This window comes from Palaemon carinicauda, chromosome 32 (assembly GCF_036898095.1).
Source record: "Palaemon carinicauda isolate YSFRI2023 chromosome 32, ASM3689809v2, whole genome shotgun sequence".
NCBI classification, from domain to species: domain Eukaryota; kingdom Metazoa; phylum Arthropoda; class Malacostraca; order Decapoda; family Palaemonidae; genus Palaemon; species Palaemon carinicauda.
Window position 1 is genome coordinate 16,694,817 of NC_090756.1, and position 17,807 is coordinate 16,712,623.

The following is a 17,807-nucleotide window of genomic DNA, read 5'->3' on the forward strand; positions in this document are numbered from 1 at the left end:
TTCAACATATTTAGGAGCAATCACACCTAGCAGGAACATTGTAGATTTGCTGCAAGTCATCAAGAAGCAATTATTATAGATTCACTAGATGAAAATAAAAATATAGTATAAGAAACAAGCCAATCTCCCTTTTAGTGGACATCAAAAGCTATTTAAATGATGAGGTTAAACTTGAACAGGTTGATACTGAAAAGTTTCTCATACAAACCAATATCATAAAATGCCATATTTCTATACAGCAGCTCTTCAGCTGCAACTACTTGCCCTGTATGTGAATGAAAAGGAATACATACGAGGACTCAAAGCTCAGTTATTCTTTGGTGATAACCAGCTTTGTCAAAATATTTACTTTATTGCTTTGAAGGTCGCTCATGAATAGCAAAGGATAAAAACAAGACTTAGAGATTAACCCTTTTACCCCCAGGCTATTTGGAAATTTCCAACCCTTAACCCCCAGGGGGTTATTTTTTTCCCAGCACATTTTGCAGTATATTTTTTTTAAATTGCTCTAACAGGCTTAGTTTTTGTCATAGAGAGGTCAGGTTGGTCTCATTCTCTTGGAAAATGCCTGAATTTTCTCAAAAAATTATCAAAACTATGAAGAAAAAAAAAAATTTTATAGCATTTTTTTGCAAGGACGTACCGGTACGTCCGTGGGGGTAAAGGGATGGCTTTTGTGAAATGTACCAGTACATCCTTTGGGGGTAAAAGGGTTAACCATATATATACATATGAGCAGATCCCAAACTCCCTCTCCATCATGTTAGGACCAGGGAAAGCCATGCAATGGCTGCTGATGACCCACATACTTGTCCCAAGCCCCCTTCCTAGTTTTAAGGATGGTTAGGTTGCAAACACTACTATACGAGAAACTATCCAGCTTCAGTGAGTCTCAAAGGGAGAAAAGTTTCCAACAGGCTACCAAAACCTTTTACCAGGATTTATATTTTAATTAATATTCTGTTTTGTTTATAAGTTTAATGATGTCTCACAGGATGTAGATACAGGAGAGGGGGTTCCCAGCCCCCTCGTCCCGTCCCTTTTAGTCGCCTCTTACGACACGCAGGGATAACGTTGGCGCTATTCTAATTTCTATATGCCCCTGCGGCCACAGGGGGCTGGAGGAACGTAGAGAGTAGAGGTCCCCTTTTTGTTTCATTTGTTGATGTCGGCTACCCCCCAAAATTGGGGGAAGTGCCTTGGTATATGTATGTATGATTTATAAGTTTAAGTAATTTCCATATCTGTTGGGAGTTACTCATCATGATACAGTGCTTTTTTGACATCCTCAGCATCTCAAACAAGTTTCGCCATCTTCTTAGTTGGATAGCAGCAATACGCTCCTATTCTTCTGCTACTATACACCCTTCATCCTTAATATATTCCAGTTTCTGTTCTTAGCTTCGGCCTCTGTAACCATCTGGTCTTTGCCAGTAATCTGGTACCATTAATCAGATAATTTCCTCTGAACATTCTTTACATCTGGAGATTTGTCAGGCATTCAGACAAGTGGGGAAAATATCTTGACGGATCTGTTTGACCCAATCCTTGCAATCTGGCTCCCGCCATACTGATCTAATCAATGAGACGCTGTGTTAAGTAAATTTGGCTTCCACCGCATTGATCTCATCAGATGGACCCATGTTTTAGGGAGTAGAGATGTAAGCTAAGGAAGACCAAGAAATGATGCTTTGAACTTTATTAAACTCCTAAATGTCTACATTGTCCAATTCTGGTCACAACAAGAATGGCTGACAAATATCAAGGTAGGTATGGCTAAAAAATATCTCAGCCCTCAATTTACAAATGTATTTAAAGGCATGCTCATCTTTCCTCAACCCCACACCCTTCATCATTTAACCACTGTAAATTGAGCTGTTCTCAGGCTGCTGCAACAGCAATTGCCACACCCTGAGGGGCTTCTACCAATTACCTTAAACAAAGATTGAGGCTAAGAATTGTAGCTAGTTCTGTATTACTCCATTCACAGCTCTTTAAGGTCTTTGGTTGCGGACCGGCATGTTTGTCCAATGACACCATTCGTCATTTCTTTAACTTAATCATGACATCCATCCACATCTGCCTCCTAACTGGCAATGAGGATTACCCAGAATGAAATTACAGACTGTTAGTTCATTTCTTGAGTATACACACATTTCGCATACAGTACTCTTGTAGTTAAATCATTGACTTTTCTATCATATGTAGGCTTCATCAGCCTTTTATGACCTTTCATATAATTTTGTTCATTCATATCTGTTAGGGCTAATTGTCAAAATTGCCCATTTCTGTCAATTGGAAAATCGTCATTCACCCTCGATATTTACATTCCTCGCATATCGAACACACAGTGGTGCGATTATTCTGGGTATCTGGTATTGGTGAGTGATGTACCTGAAGGTCTTTTCCCTTTCAACCTCCAAGACGAAACATGCCCTTTTAATTTGAATTCCAAAGGCTTGAAAGAATCCTTGATTAGAAAGTCAGCTGCACCTAACCTTCCCATAAACACAAAACCAAGTTATGGAATGATCTTCCTAATCAGGTAGTTGAATCAGAACTTCAAAAGTTAAAAGTTGGAGCAAATGTTTTTATGTTGACCAGGCTTACTTGAGTCATTTTATAGTTTATATATGACATATCTGTTTTTGACGTTAATATTTTATACAGGACATATCTGTTTTGACGCTGTTACTGTTTTTAGAATGATATAGTTAATTTATTCTCATCATTTATTTATTTATTTCCTAATTTCCTTTCCTCACTGGGCTATTTTTCCTTGTTGGAGCCCTTGGGCTTATAGCATCTTGCTTTTCCAACTAGGGTTGCAGCTTGGCTAGTAATAATAATAATAATAATAAAAGCCTTGTCAAATAATATATGTAGAACATTCTCTAGACTGACCTATCTTTAACTCGCTGCTTCAAAAGAAAGCCTGAGTTTCTCCAAAGGAAATAAATGACGTAAACCTGTTTTATTGTGTATCTTTCTGTCATCAGTATGACACTAAAGGACTACACACCTCAGAAGAGTAGGCAAAACCAAATCTGTCGGGAGTATGCAATCGAAGGCCGATATACCTCAGAAGGGCAGGCAAACCTGAACCTAACTCATAATTTATATTTATCATTCTACTGTATAATATTAACCCTTTTACCCCCAGGCTCTTTGGAAATTTCCAACCCTTAACCCCCAAGGGGTTATTTTTTCCCAGCACATTTTGCAGTATATTTTTTTAAATTGCTCTAACAGCCTTAATTTTTGTCATAGAGAGGTCAGGTTGGTCTCATTCTCTTGGAAAATGCCTGAATTTTCTCAAAAAATTATAAAAAATATGAAAAAAAAAAACAATTTTATAGCATTTTTTTGCAAGGACGTACCGGTACGTCCATGGGGGTAAAGAAATGGCTTTTGTGAAACGTACCAGTACGTCCTTTGGGGGTAAAAGGGTTAATCTATTATGTCTATGGTCTTGATACTGCCTTTTCCCAGCATGGAAGTCATTAGTAGAAAAACTGCTCAGTCTTTGTGTGAACAATTTAGCGCTAATTTCTGTGATGCAGGGTGAAGTATCGCATAACTGATAAACGATGTTATCAATAAATGCGATTATAAACTAGCCGCTTCTGGGATCATAATAGTATGTTACTGTATCATAAAATCTTGAATTAACCAGTTCAGTCAAGAATAAATCTAAGATACTGGTAGTATCATTTACAATAAAATACAGGCTAGTTTGTAAACTATGCATAGTTTTATTAAATGTATGGTATTACAAAATTTACACTAAAAATAGTTTACCGGTCAAGAGTAAAATTATTAAATAACACAAAATAACTGTATTTTACATTTGTTTACAATGCGTATCAACAAAACCATACTGTTGACAACACATGCTCGTTGGCATGCTGAACAGCTAACAGGCTTGCCTTGGAAGTTGTTTGTTCTACCTGTTAAGAAAATCGTAATTTTGTTCATTAATTGTAGCATAGACAGCTATAATAATCTGGATATCCAAAGAAGGCTATGCAGTGTATATTTACATTATTGCCCATTTGTGGCAGGCCTGCTGAGAATGTTTGGCCTTAACCCTTTTGCCCCCAAAGGACGTACTGGTATGTTTCACAAAACTCATCCCTTTACCCCCATGGACGTACCGGTACGTTCTTGCAAAAAACTGCTATTTATTTTTTTGCATATTTTTTATATTTTTTGAGAAACTTCAGGCATTTTCCGAGAGAATGAGACCAACCTGACCTCTCTATGATGAAAATTAAGGCTGTTAGAGCAATTTTAAAAAAATATACTGGAAAATGTGCTTGAAAAAAATTAACCCCTGGGGGTTAAGGGTTGGAAATTTCCCAATAGCCTGGGGGTAAAAGGGTTAATATTTCGTAACAGTCACTTGTTTAATTTAACATTGAGTTTTTACTGAAACATCATTGGGTTACGATCTTGGTACTTATGCTGTCCAACATAAGTTACAAGTGAATTTTTGGCAAGGTGGATAAAATTTATTAATGTTAAATCTGTAAATCCACTTCATAAATAGTTTACCATGAAACAGGAATCAGAATTATATACCCTAGCATACATAGAGGTATATTTGTCATAAAATAACCCTTGAATCACCCAGCAAACTATGCCCACCTTCCCGTTGAATTACCTGTAAGGTCTTCTAAACCATGAATGTAATATGTTTCCTCTCCAATCATGATAAGAACAGAAAGTGATCAATTCATAAAAATAGGACATGAATTCTGTAACTGTCCTGCTGGATAATTGGTTAGAATGTGTCCATGAAATTAAAGCTAGGTAAAACATTTAAGGAATAGCCACAAAGTCTTACACAGAAACAGATCAAATGTCATATACACGGGCTACATTTCTCTCTCTCGTATTTTGCATAGGTACTTTGAGAGCCTTTCTAAAGAAACAGGGGATTATCCAACATTGAGAGTAAAAATTCATCTATCATGGCAAGCTTCAGTTCATCATCAATTCAAAAAAATATTCCCATAGCTTAGAAACCTTTGTTCTGATAATCATCTACCCTGCAAACTGTATATAGCTTAAGGACATTGCGACTAAATATTCTTAATTAAATAAATTTCTTTAAGTCCCGTTGTCTGGTGATACACTGGCACAGTGTCCCATCACACATCACGAGTGGCGAGTAGCCAAACAACTAGTGTAGAAAGAGATGGCAGAGGTGGTGGCCAGGACTACACACAGGAACTCATCGCATAGTAAGGGTGTGACAGGGTGCACTTCCTCGGAGCAGGACGCGACAGGATTTTCTGCGTCCAACTGAACATTTCAGGACCCTTAACATAACCTATATTCATATTACCTGAATCTCAAACATGTGATCTATACAGCATTCCAAAGAAATCAAATTCCATATGACTAATGAGACTTTTATATCCTAATTCTACTCCGTACAATAATGTATGAACGGTTCATCACCTTCAACTATTACTAACCTATGATTTCACGCTTTCTGCTAATCTGCTGTGTCATCCCTTAGAAATTTCATATCCTACCAATAGGTATTTTCTTCTTAAAAATATGGTGAACAACAGTCTACGCTGAAAAAAAAAAACCACATATGAAATGTCCACTCTCTTCCATACTTATATTTTAGGTAAAATCATGAAAATCCAATCCACTATTTTATTCATAAGAATAAAATGCAAGAAAATGTTGGGAATCAGCCCCTGGAATACTGCATATACATTTAGATTCATGAAATATCCTGCCATAAAGACACTAAACTGACTTACGATACTCCCCTCCCGCGCCCACATTATCTCGGATCACATTTCAAAACTGCTTTAAAGACGGAACTCAATACCTAAATTCTATCTGGAAAGACAATCCAAACAGGGAAAATGCTATTATTAACCAACTCACAGCCATGTGGCAAAGACAAGACTGAAAACAAACCTTATGAACAATTATTATATAACTTCAAGGACTACCAGAAAGAGAAAATTTCCCTCTCTGGCTCTCTGTCTCAGCTAGCGAGGATGGTAAAGGCAGAAGAAAACTTCTCGAGGACTGAAGAGGAATGGGTTTGAGTGTACTGAACTGTGGCTGCTAGGTTCCTTGGACTTTTCGATTACACGACTCCATCTTGTCCAGTCGCTTGTTTTCATATCATCATTGTCTGTCGTTAAAACCTTTCAAGATATACATCTCATGAGGTGCCCCTGCGCTAGAGCTCGAATCACGACAAAGACCCCTGGTAACCTTCATCAATTAAATCACAATTATCAAAATTACAGAGCGAACCTATGACAGAGAAGAATAGGCAACAAGTTGTACTGCCGCCTGATTGGTCTCAAAATATGAAAGATATTCCCTATTGAAACAGGAGGGACATACCCAGATTACAAGCTTTCAAGCCTTTATAATTATAGTCCATTTCTTTTAGCGATGCAGATTTGCACCGACTCGCAGCAGTGCCCTTTTAGCTCGGAAAAGTTTCCTGATCGCTGATTGGTTGGACGAGATAATTCTAACCAATCAACGATCAGGAAACTTTTCCGAGCTAAAAGGGCACCGCTGCGAGTCGGTGCAAATCTGCCTCGATAAAAGAAATGGACTATAAGCCATTACCTAAAGAGACATGATAAAGGCTTAAAAAAACCACAATACATTGAAGAACTGTTTCATGAGAGATGGGTTTATGAGGAATCACTCAAACTAAAAAGCAATAATGAATCATTTCAAGGAATTTAAAACGCTAGAAATTAACACTGTATACAAATCTACCCATATAACAGTAATTGGGGAAAGTGAGCAAATATACTGATCCAGAAGAAACAGCACAACCGTGCCTGTCGTGTTATGTCCGAGGTCCTTGAAATACCTACAACTATATAATGTGTCGCAAAGATCAGATACCAGAACAGCATGCGCATGCCTTCCAAAACCTCATCATGTGCAAAGAAAAAACAGCAATTTTTTCCAATTTTCATAAGCAACATAACCAGCTATTTCCAGCAATGCAATGGTCAACAATTTTTTTACAAGAACATGGATTAGTTGACCGCCAAAACCAACAAACCATCACATTTATCTATGGCTATATACAATATATAAAATATATACCAGCTCCAGTATATATATATATATATATATATATATATATATATATATATATATATATATATATATATATATATATATATATATATAATGTAAGTACTGCTCCTTTAAAAAAAAAAAAAAAATTAACAGCTGAAACATTGCCCTCCTATGATCTCCAATGTACCTTCATCATTGGTCCCCCCAAACTGCAAACTCTGCCTAATACACTAAAAAATGAAATCCGTACGACATAGCTATCCTTACCTTTAAGCCGTGCAACAACTCACCATTTGGTATAAAAGAACACTTTATTGTAAAACCATTCCTGTATTACAATGGAGCAGGTATTTAATCTAAACCTTAGATACAGATAACATGCATTGACAGAATTGCTTGATTACTAACTGGTGGCTGTTGAAATCTATAGGCAGCATTAGGGGCTTGTTGCAATGCCGTGGTCGTCACAGTAGTCCCCGATATCTGGCCGGGACCAGCGGGTGCTGCGGCCGTGTTGACGCGCAACAGTTGCAACTGACCATTTTCAGTTTTGACGAGTAGATGGCCCTGTGCCCCAGGGGGCAGTCCTTGAAGTGTACCCAGGGTTAGCTGCAAGGGGAAGAAGAAAACTATTAACCTGTGTATATTGCTATATGAAATATACAGATAAAAATCTATTAAATATAGTTTATTTACAATTTTGGTCTTGGCTGTATGAATGCTAATGCACCTTTTATTCACTAGAATCATTAAAGAGCTCCACAGATACAAACCTAACATTTGACATTATGACATCCTCTATATGGAAAAATTATAGTTAGATTCATAATATATGACTGTTTGTCGATATCTAGCGAACAAAATTTATTATTTCACACAAAATGTATCTTTCCAATTCTTTAAAGCGCATAACAAACCAAGAGGCAACAATCAATGATGGTATCTTCAGGTCGAACTGTAAAATTTATTTCAAGGGCATTTTGTCTTTGCATACCCAAATTTAGAGTTTAATTCTTTGCCCACTCAGTCTTCAGTTTAAGCTGAGCTGGTAATTTTCCATTTGATTAGTATTGTTTTCTTTTGGTAACGTCTCAACGATGTTTCACCATATTCAGGGAGTGTATGAGTACAACAGTACCAGTATTTTGACAACTTCAGAATTTTTTTTTTTTGCACTCCAATTTGTGAGGGGAAGGAAAAGAATCATAATTTTAAAAGCTCCACCTTAGACTTTACACAGTTCAAAGTATTCACCTACGTTCTAGCCACAGCAGTAGTCTCAATGTTACAGTACTGTACACCTAAATATCAAATACTTTTGTCACTTCCCAAAACGTAAGCAATGGCAAAAAGTCCAGCAACCTCCAATCAGCCCATCATAGGTATGAGTGATCTGATTAGGCCTGGACAGTAGTTGCTCGTGTACAACACCTGGTACCTAGTCAATGGAGGACCTTTTCTCCCCTGCTGCAAAATGCCTGATAGTTGAGGTTATGAACAATCATACAATTACGGCATACAGTAAGAGGACCTTATAGCAGGTTTAGCCGTAGATGCAGTGTCCAACTTTTCAATAGAATTACTGCTTTGTTTCAATATCAACATGAAACCCATATCAATCCTTCAAAATAAATTAAGCAGCAGTAAGATTGTATTCATTGCGGCTGAAGACAAAAGTAAAGAGCTCTCCTTAACGATTTCAACAACCGTTCCGGTCTGCTGAAACCATAACCTATTCTAAAAGATGAAGTGTTTGTATACGCAAAGGAAAAAATGTTTTTTAACTAGGAAAAGAATCTGCATTAGTGAATGTCAACAAGATAGTAAATGTACATCAGTGTAACTCATAAAACGTCAAAGTTAAGCACTGATAAAAGGCTATAAAAAATATATTTAGTGTAACCGGAATGTCCATCTGGGGGGAATTAGGGCTGAGTATGATTCTGCACTATACATGATAACCCTTTTACCCCCAATGGTATGTTTCAAAAAACTCATCCCTTTACCCCCTTGGACGTACCAGTACGTCCTTGCAAAAAACTGCTATTTAAATATTTTTGATAATTTTAGGAGAAACTTCAGGCATTTTCCAAGAGAATGAGACCAACCTGACCTCTCTAAGAAGAAAATTAAGGCTGTTGGAGCGATTTAAAATAATATACTGCAAAATGTGCTTGAAAAAAAAAAAAAAAAAAAATACGCCTGGGGGTTAAGGGTTGGAAAGTTCCAAATAGCTTGGAGGTAATAGGGTTAATGGGTACGAAATATCTTTTACCTGTAAATTTAACTTCAACCACACCTAGCGTATCTAGGGTAGTCTCCGGTACCCTACTTAGAAAAATAGAAGTATGACTCAAGAAGAACTGTATGGGAGTATTCTAACAAGAAATTACTGTGTCACTACAGTAGGCTATTATCAGGTATGTAAAAAGATATAAAAAATAACAAGAGCATGTTTTAATTACATAAAACTTGGTGTTTGTGAGAGAAGACGATCTTATCTTGTGAAGTTAGTAAAATGTGTAAAATTATATTCAATTTATTTCTACTTTTATTGTTCTGTAATTGATAATAGCTTGTAACTGTAGTTTAGCATCAAAATATTTATACAAAAAACATATTTAAAGTACATAATTTATCACATTTTACTTACTAGGGCAGTTTTGAGCAAAAAAAACTCTATAGAAAATAAAAGAAAATAGTATGCATATATTTTAGAAATAATTTGAGCATCCCTCGTTAAATTTAAAATGGTCACAAACATTTCTTTCATCCAGATTTCAATGAAATCAAATTTGAGCTTGCCAACTTTTCATCAATAAAGCATTTCCGTTAATTATGACTAGATATTGAAGTGAGCATCATATAAGTATTGTATCATCTCTTCAGTTTTAAATTTTAGCCATTGGCTCCTACTGCAAGATGTTTTACCTGTAACTTCTGATCCTGTAATCTACTAAATTTTCTTCACGAATGTTTTGTTTTAGCGTACAATTTACTGTTATGTATTCACAAATTGCTTGGAAGGAACCAATTAGGGGGAGTAAACATCAAAAGGGAGGCAGAGAATGACATTGCGAGATATAGTGAAGCATGATCTGGAGAGAAGGGGTTTGGTGGAAGAGGATGCCCTTGACAGAAGGCATTGGAGAGGCCGCAATTAAGCAGCCGACCCCTTAATGTAAGGATAAAGACGGGAAAGAAGATTAGTAAATTGCCGACATGATGTTCTCAAGTGCAGTTGTTATTTTAGAACTGAACAAATGTACAGTACTGTATTCTTCGTTCAAGTTTTAACCTGACAGTCAGGGCTACAATACTGCACTTTGCCTTTAATACAGTAACCTCATCACCCATTTCTTTCCTTTATTTCCATACATACATTCCATACAAATATGGTTTCCTATACATACTGATAATACTCTTATCTTTTTATCATAGTGTGTGTGTTATACACCACTGACTACAAGGCTTCCTATTCAATAAAATTTCATGGCAGGATGTCCATCTCAAAAATTAAACTTCTCTAAACACAATTATCATTGAATTTTTTATAATTGTACTGTGACAACAACAATTTTTCCATTTAAATTTCATCTCCTTAATAAAGACCTTACATTTTCCCCACATAGTATCCTCACTTCATAAATTCCCAAAAAAAGTTTTTACCTGATCACTTGTAAATTAAGCGTTACAAGCCCCATTGGGGTATGTAGGCCAACCTCTATATTTGTGGTAGACATAATTTGATAATACTGTAGAACATAGCAATCAGACTAGGTTATTTGTGCACTAAAATTGAAAGCAATTCTATGCAACATGATTTATTACTCCTTCAGTGGCCACTTTCCTTTTTGTAAGGGTAGAAAAGACTCTTTAGCTATGGTAAGCAGCTCTTCTAGGAGAAGGAAACTCTAAAATCAAACCATTGTTCTCTAATCTTGGGTAGTGTCATAGCCTCTGTACCATGGTCTTCCATTATCTTGGGTTAGAGTTCTCTTGCTTGAGGGTACACTAGGGCACACTGTTCTATCTTATATCTTATTTCTCTTCCTCTTGTTTTGTTGAAGTTTTTGTAGTTTATAAAGTGATATTTATTTTAATATTGTTGCTCTTCTTAAAAGATTTTATTTTTCCTTGTTCCTTTTCCTCACTGAGCTATTTTCCCTATTGGAGCCTCTGGGCTTATAGCATCCTGCTTTTCCAACTAGCGTTGTAGCTTAGCAAGTAATAATTATAATAATAATATACCTTCCAATTTCAAACTTCTTGCAACCAGGGCAATGAACTTGATTTTGACACATTTGGAGCAAATTCCAATAGCTTACAGGTATAAAAGCAACAGACAAAATAAAAAGGATAGATATGTTAATTAAATATATAGTTGAATGCTTAATAATTTTATAAATATGAGAGATAGAAAAGAAGGGCTATTTGTTATTTTTTGACAGCAAAGCACCATTCTCAAAGACAAAAACTTCAACCAAAGAAATGTACTTATGAACACTACTGTACAAATCAGATGAGAAGCGTTTGAATGAGCTTGTAAGGGGGTACCATCAAACTTCGATACTATACAGTACTACTCATGTATGGCTTGCCACTAGCAATTGTTAGAGAGAAAAATGTAATTGCCACAAGGAAAAGTTAAAAGATGATGTATGAAATTTTTTCATAACTTTATCATGTAACAAGAGAGAGAGAGAGAGAGAGAGAGAGAGAGAGAGAGAGAGAGAGAGAGAGAGATAGAGAGAGAGATTTTAACATTATATTTGTGTTTACAACTTAGTTTATGGAAAGAAAAGAACAAGGAATATATAAAGAGGGACAATACACACTGGTAGACTATAAGAAACCTAACTGAAAAGATCAGAAAAGCTCTAAGAAGAAATATATCACAACAATAATTCCCTTTAGTCATCACAAGAAATATCTAATATCAAGCTATTCCACTTAGGATAGGGATACTCATTGCGCCATACAAAATAAAAAACAAAGGAGTGAATAATAAAAAATCAGGAGAGACATTACTGGATAAAATGCTTTTCATTTATTATAATAAACCCATCACAAGAATGAAGAAAAATAAATCTTTATTAATATGGCCCTGAGGCATTTAGGCTTACTGATTCAGAGATAGAAATGGAACAAGATACATTATTTTTAGTATTATAACAGAAACTAGAAGGGCACTCAGTAGAGTGCAGACCTCCCCTTACTTCTCAACCTTGACCTTCTTATGTATTAATTGGTGTGGATTCTCATACACTCAAATATGAACCAAGTTTGAAGTCTCTGTGACAACGATAGGCAAACTTATGGCTGATCACGTGAATTGGACATTTTGCTTGACCGTGACCTTGACATTTCAAAATCTAATAATCTCCAGCGTTTTACATAACAGTTAATCCCTGCAAGTTTCATTACTCTATGATTAAAATTGTGGCCAGGAAGCTGTTCACAAACAAACAGGGGCGAAAACATAACCTCCTTCCAACATTGGCATTTTTTTTTCAAGCACATTTTGCAATATATTTTTTTTTAATTTTTTGATTGGCCGACGAGCGTCTATACATACAGGAGATTTGGGGGTGCATACCATTAGCAAACATGTGTTATCAAATACCCAATACCATAAGACATAGGAACTTGTGGAGAGGGGGGGGGGGGGAAATGGAATTGGTAAATATATCTTATCAGTCTTATTTATTGTATGGCAAAGTTTATCAGCTAATAACTGATTGTGATATAGTGACATTCATTTAAATTTTACTCATAAGCACATGAATATATTACTATAGATTAGGTCCACTAATTATGTGTATGACAAGGGGTAAAAAAAAAAAAAAAAAAAGAATTAAAAAAAAAAAAAATTACTGTAGCAATGAAATAATTTTCCACACATTTTAAATAATATATTTTGGGTACCGACATACCTGGCCATTAAGATTATCAGATGTCCGCACACAAATTGCCAATGTATTTTAAGGAGGAAAAGATAACAGAAATATAAAACAAATGTAACGTCAAATAGATGGTTAAAGGACCATAAAATAGACCTAAAAATTACTAACAATGAAAAAGATAAAAGAACAAATAAAGCTTTGGCATCAGTAAAACTGTATACTGTAAGAGCAATAACAATTATCTGAACACAATGAGCACTATTGTAACAGTTAAATAATTGTAATTAACTGTGAGGAAAAGTGAAGGAAACTCTAAATGGTATGTACAGTACGTACAACTTGACATACTATTGTACTGTACGACATAAGCCCTCATGCAATAGGAGGAAGAACGTTTTGTTATGCTGCCCCGAGACTCTTCAACGACCTTCCACTTGATGTCAAGAATAGCAAAAATGTGGCAGCTTTCAAGAAAAACCTGAAGACTTATCTCTTTGGAAAGTGTTATAATAGTGATCAGAAAACTATTAAGCCTGAATACAAATGCTAGTGAATAACTGAAAAGATACACAGCAAAACATAAACTGGAAAGAAATTATTTTCACACATCAAGGCCCGCTTGAACAGACTCTTAGTGTCTGATGGAGGGCGAGAAATAAACCCCTAAAAGTAAATGGTAATAGTAAATGCAAAGCTGCCTCTGAAAAAATACCTAAAAAGTGGCATACTGTATGCGAAACACAAGCTCATCTGGAAAACTTTTGAGAAAAAAATACAAAATATATAAAAAAAATCTTTTCAAGCAATGGTACCCCATTAAAAATTTCAAGCCTAACTCTGGAGCCTTCAATGGAGTTCTGGGATATATAGAAAAATAAACAAACACAAGAATGGGACCAGAAGTTGTAAGTGCTTATGGGCTAGCATTACTGTAGCGCACGCTATACATGAAAATAAACTCTACGTAAAGTACTGAAATTAAACGGTTAATGGACTGAATTACGATTATAAAAAACAGAAACATAATTGGGCTTAATACAGGTGAAAGCGCTTGATATATCCATTCATCAAACATTAAAAAGTTAAATGTAAAAGACTGCAAAAGCACCGAACTTCAAAACAAGATAAGCAATAGTAACACCGAGGAATTTACAATTAAAAAAAAAAAAAGCTTAAAGAAGATAGAAGAACCATTTTAGGCTTTTGTAAATACTCAATTAGTATGGAACATAAAAACAAAGAAAAAGCATAAAAATAAGACAAAAAATCATAAAAATAAGACAAAAATTACAACAAATAAAATAAGTGATTTGCCAGATAATAAGGAACAGCTGACAGGGAGAAATCAAGTTGCCAAGGATGTAAAAAAAAAAAAAATTAATATAAAATACCATACAGATACAATTTATATTAAAATGAAAGGATTGATCTACTACTAAGGCCATACAAAAAATAAACATTGCATATTTGCTCAACAAAAAGTTTAATGAAAAAAGACCTAACCGACACCATTGCAAAATAATCGTGGACAACCTGCAATATTGAAAAACAGATGTAGATAACGCGCTCTTACAAACATGGATAACGTACTCTAACCAACAACATTGAAAAACAGATGTAATTAACAGGCTAAAAAATATCATTGAAAAACAAACATGGACAACATATTCAAACCAATATTGAAAAACAGATATAGTGTACTATACATAAGTCTAAACAACATCATAGAAAAATAAACATGGACCACATACTCTGACCAATAACATTGTGAAGCTCTATAACATGAACAAAATATTAAAAAAATGACAAATGCGGGTATAAGGAAGAGAACGGTGTTACACAATTTCATGATGAGAAAACATCTGCGACATGAAGGGATAAAGAACATCAATATAAAAAAGAAGCCCTACTAAAAGAGAAGCCAATGCAATAACAATAATCAATGTGATAATAAATAAAGAAAAACACAATGGGAAAAATAAATCCAAAACAGGAACCAACATATTGCATGATCTTCATTTACATAATCATTAACCCTTTTACCCCCGGGCTATTTGGAACTTTCCAACCCTTAACCCCCAGGCGTTTTTTAAGCACATTTTACAATATATATTTTTTTTTCAAATTGCTCTAACAGCCTTAATTTTTGTCATAGAGAGGTCAGGTTGGTCTCATTCTTTTGGAAAATGCCTGAAGTTTCTCATAGTTATCAAAAATACGCAAAAAAAAAATGTGAAACGTATCAGTACGTCCATTGGGGGGTAAAAGGGTTAATAAATATAGTAAACAAAGAGGGTAGACCATCTAAAAGCCTAAATAGCTAAATAGGACCCAACAAAAATAACCATGAAGATGAGATGATAAGACACACAAAGGAGCACCAACAAAGACGCATTTCACCTCCGTGATATAAATAATGATTGAAAACAATATAAACATTAATAATGATACAAGAATTATGGGATAAAGAAAAATTTAACAATAACTAAAGGAATAGAAATGACATAATGCAAAGGATTAATATAAATATATATATGAAAATATTAGATATAATATATATATATATATAAATATATATATAAATATATATATATATATATATATATATATATATATATAAATATATATATATATATATATGAAAATATTAAATATAATAAAAAAATATACATAATTATATATATATATATATAATATATACATTATATATATATATATATATACATATATATATACATATATATATAAATATACATATATATATATACATATATATATATATACATATATATATATATACATATATATATATATATATATATATATACATATATATACATACATATATATATATATATATATGAAAATATTAAATATAAAAAATATTAAAATACACAAATTAAAATATAAACAATAACAAAAGAATGACTCATAAAATACAATATAAATTGAAAGAATTAAAAAAAAATAAAAGTTTACATAATAAAGAATAAAAAAAATATCTAAATGCCAATTAGAAGAACAGAAAGATATTTAATATAAATGAAATTAAAAGATATTAAAAAAAATCAAATTAAACTGATACAAAAGATAAACTAAATATTAAAAAAAAAATTAAAAAACAAACTATGAAACAGGATATAAAAAGAAAAATACCATAAACAATGATATATGAATAAAAAAAACTGAAACTCAACCATATAGTGACTTGCAAATGATGAGAATGCCAAAATAAAAAGTGTAAACAAACCCAAAACATACAGTGTATACAGTCAAACACGGATTGAAATCTCAAACAAATAAAGACAGGCAAGCCATACCTGGAAAAGCTACCTAATAATTATTATAAACTGCTATGAAATACTCTACGGAGATAAGAAGTACAGTCAAAGTTATACAGTAACATGAAAGTAGTACCGTAAACTACCTAATAATTATTATAAACTGCTATGAAATACTCTATGGGGATAAGAAGTACAGTTAAAGTTATACAGTAACATGAAAGAAGTACAGTAAACTACCCAATAATAATTATAAACTGCAATGAAGAACTCTAGGGAGTTTGAAAGTACAGTTAAAGTTATACAGTGACATGAAAGAAGTACAGTAAACTACCCAATAATAATTATAAACTGCAATGAAGTATTCTATAAAGATACGAAGTACAGTTAAAGTTATACGGTGACATGAAAGAAGTACAGTAAACTACCCAATAATAATTATAAACTGCAATGAAGAACTGTAAGGAGTTTGAAAGTACAGTTAAAGTTATACAGTGACATGAAAGAAGTACTTGTAAACTTAGTCAAATGAGAAGCTTTCAAAAGCACTAAAAGAAAGATAATACAAAGGTTGAAGCATAAAGTACACAAAGAAAGTTGACCATAACTTGTACTGTATTGTTTGCAAGTGCTAAATGCAAAATACATTCAGCCCAAACAATATTTACAGGTAACCAAAAAAAGTTTAGAAAAGGGATCCTGCACTCCAAATAGGATACTTATAATAACAACAACAGATGAATAGATCCATGAAGTCCACATGTAATAGAAAATAAATCACAGACGGTAACTCAGAACTAAGAATGTAAAATTTTTGAGGTAACAACAGCCAAAGAAAATTAATACACTGAACTATATATCAACAAGCAGTCAGTATTCAAGGCATACAAAAAATTGTAATGTAAACAATAATAATAATCAGATAACGAAGACCAAACTAAAAGATTGGAGGAAAAATATAATAAAAAATGAAAGTCACAAAGTTATAACAATAAAACTAAAAAAATCTAATCAGACAAAAATAACCTGAAGAACTAAAATTTAAATACAGTGGGTAAATACATGAAGTCCAATAATAATTAGGCATCATATTCAAAATTATTTCATTTGTATATACATACTGTACATACATAGCCTATATGTGCCTTTCTGAATAGGGATACTTTAACATGATGAAAGGGTTTGTGTATTGCCATGATAAGCACAGCTGTACTAGTCAAAGCCACCCATAATAGGTCGCGAGCAATCGAGCAAAAGACTCCCACCATCACCACAGGGCTGCCAAGGACTAGAAATGGCTGTATTTATTGTTGTGTGTATATTGTGCGAGGGAATAAATATATATATACATATACTGTATATACACACATATATATATATATATATACTGTATATATACATACATATACATATATATCATTGTCAATTCTTATAGATCCGCCAAATTATATTTAAATCCAAGACTGTCAAAACCAGATTGTAAGAATTCCACAACTGTCAAACCCAATCTGGGTCATGATAAACT

General features: G+C 33.8%; 1 protein-coding gene across 3 annotated transcripts in view; it reads right to left on the reverse strand.

Annotated features, from left to right (window-relative positions):
* The window catches only part of LOC137625288 (transcription initiation factor TFIID subunit 4-like), a 56,754-nt gene that overhangs the window by 36,967 nt on the left and 1,980 nt on the right, over positions 1-17,807 (reverse strand). For all 3 annotated transcript variants that reach the window (XM_068356097.1, XM_068356096.1, XM_068356095.1), the window contains exon 2: positions 7,504-7,704. In XM_068356097.1, coding sequence (XP_068212198.1) covers positions 7,504-7,704 — 201 coding nt within the window. The remainder of the gene's footprint in view (positions 1-7,503; positions 7,705-17,807) is intronic.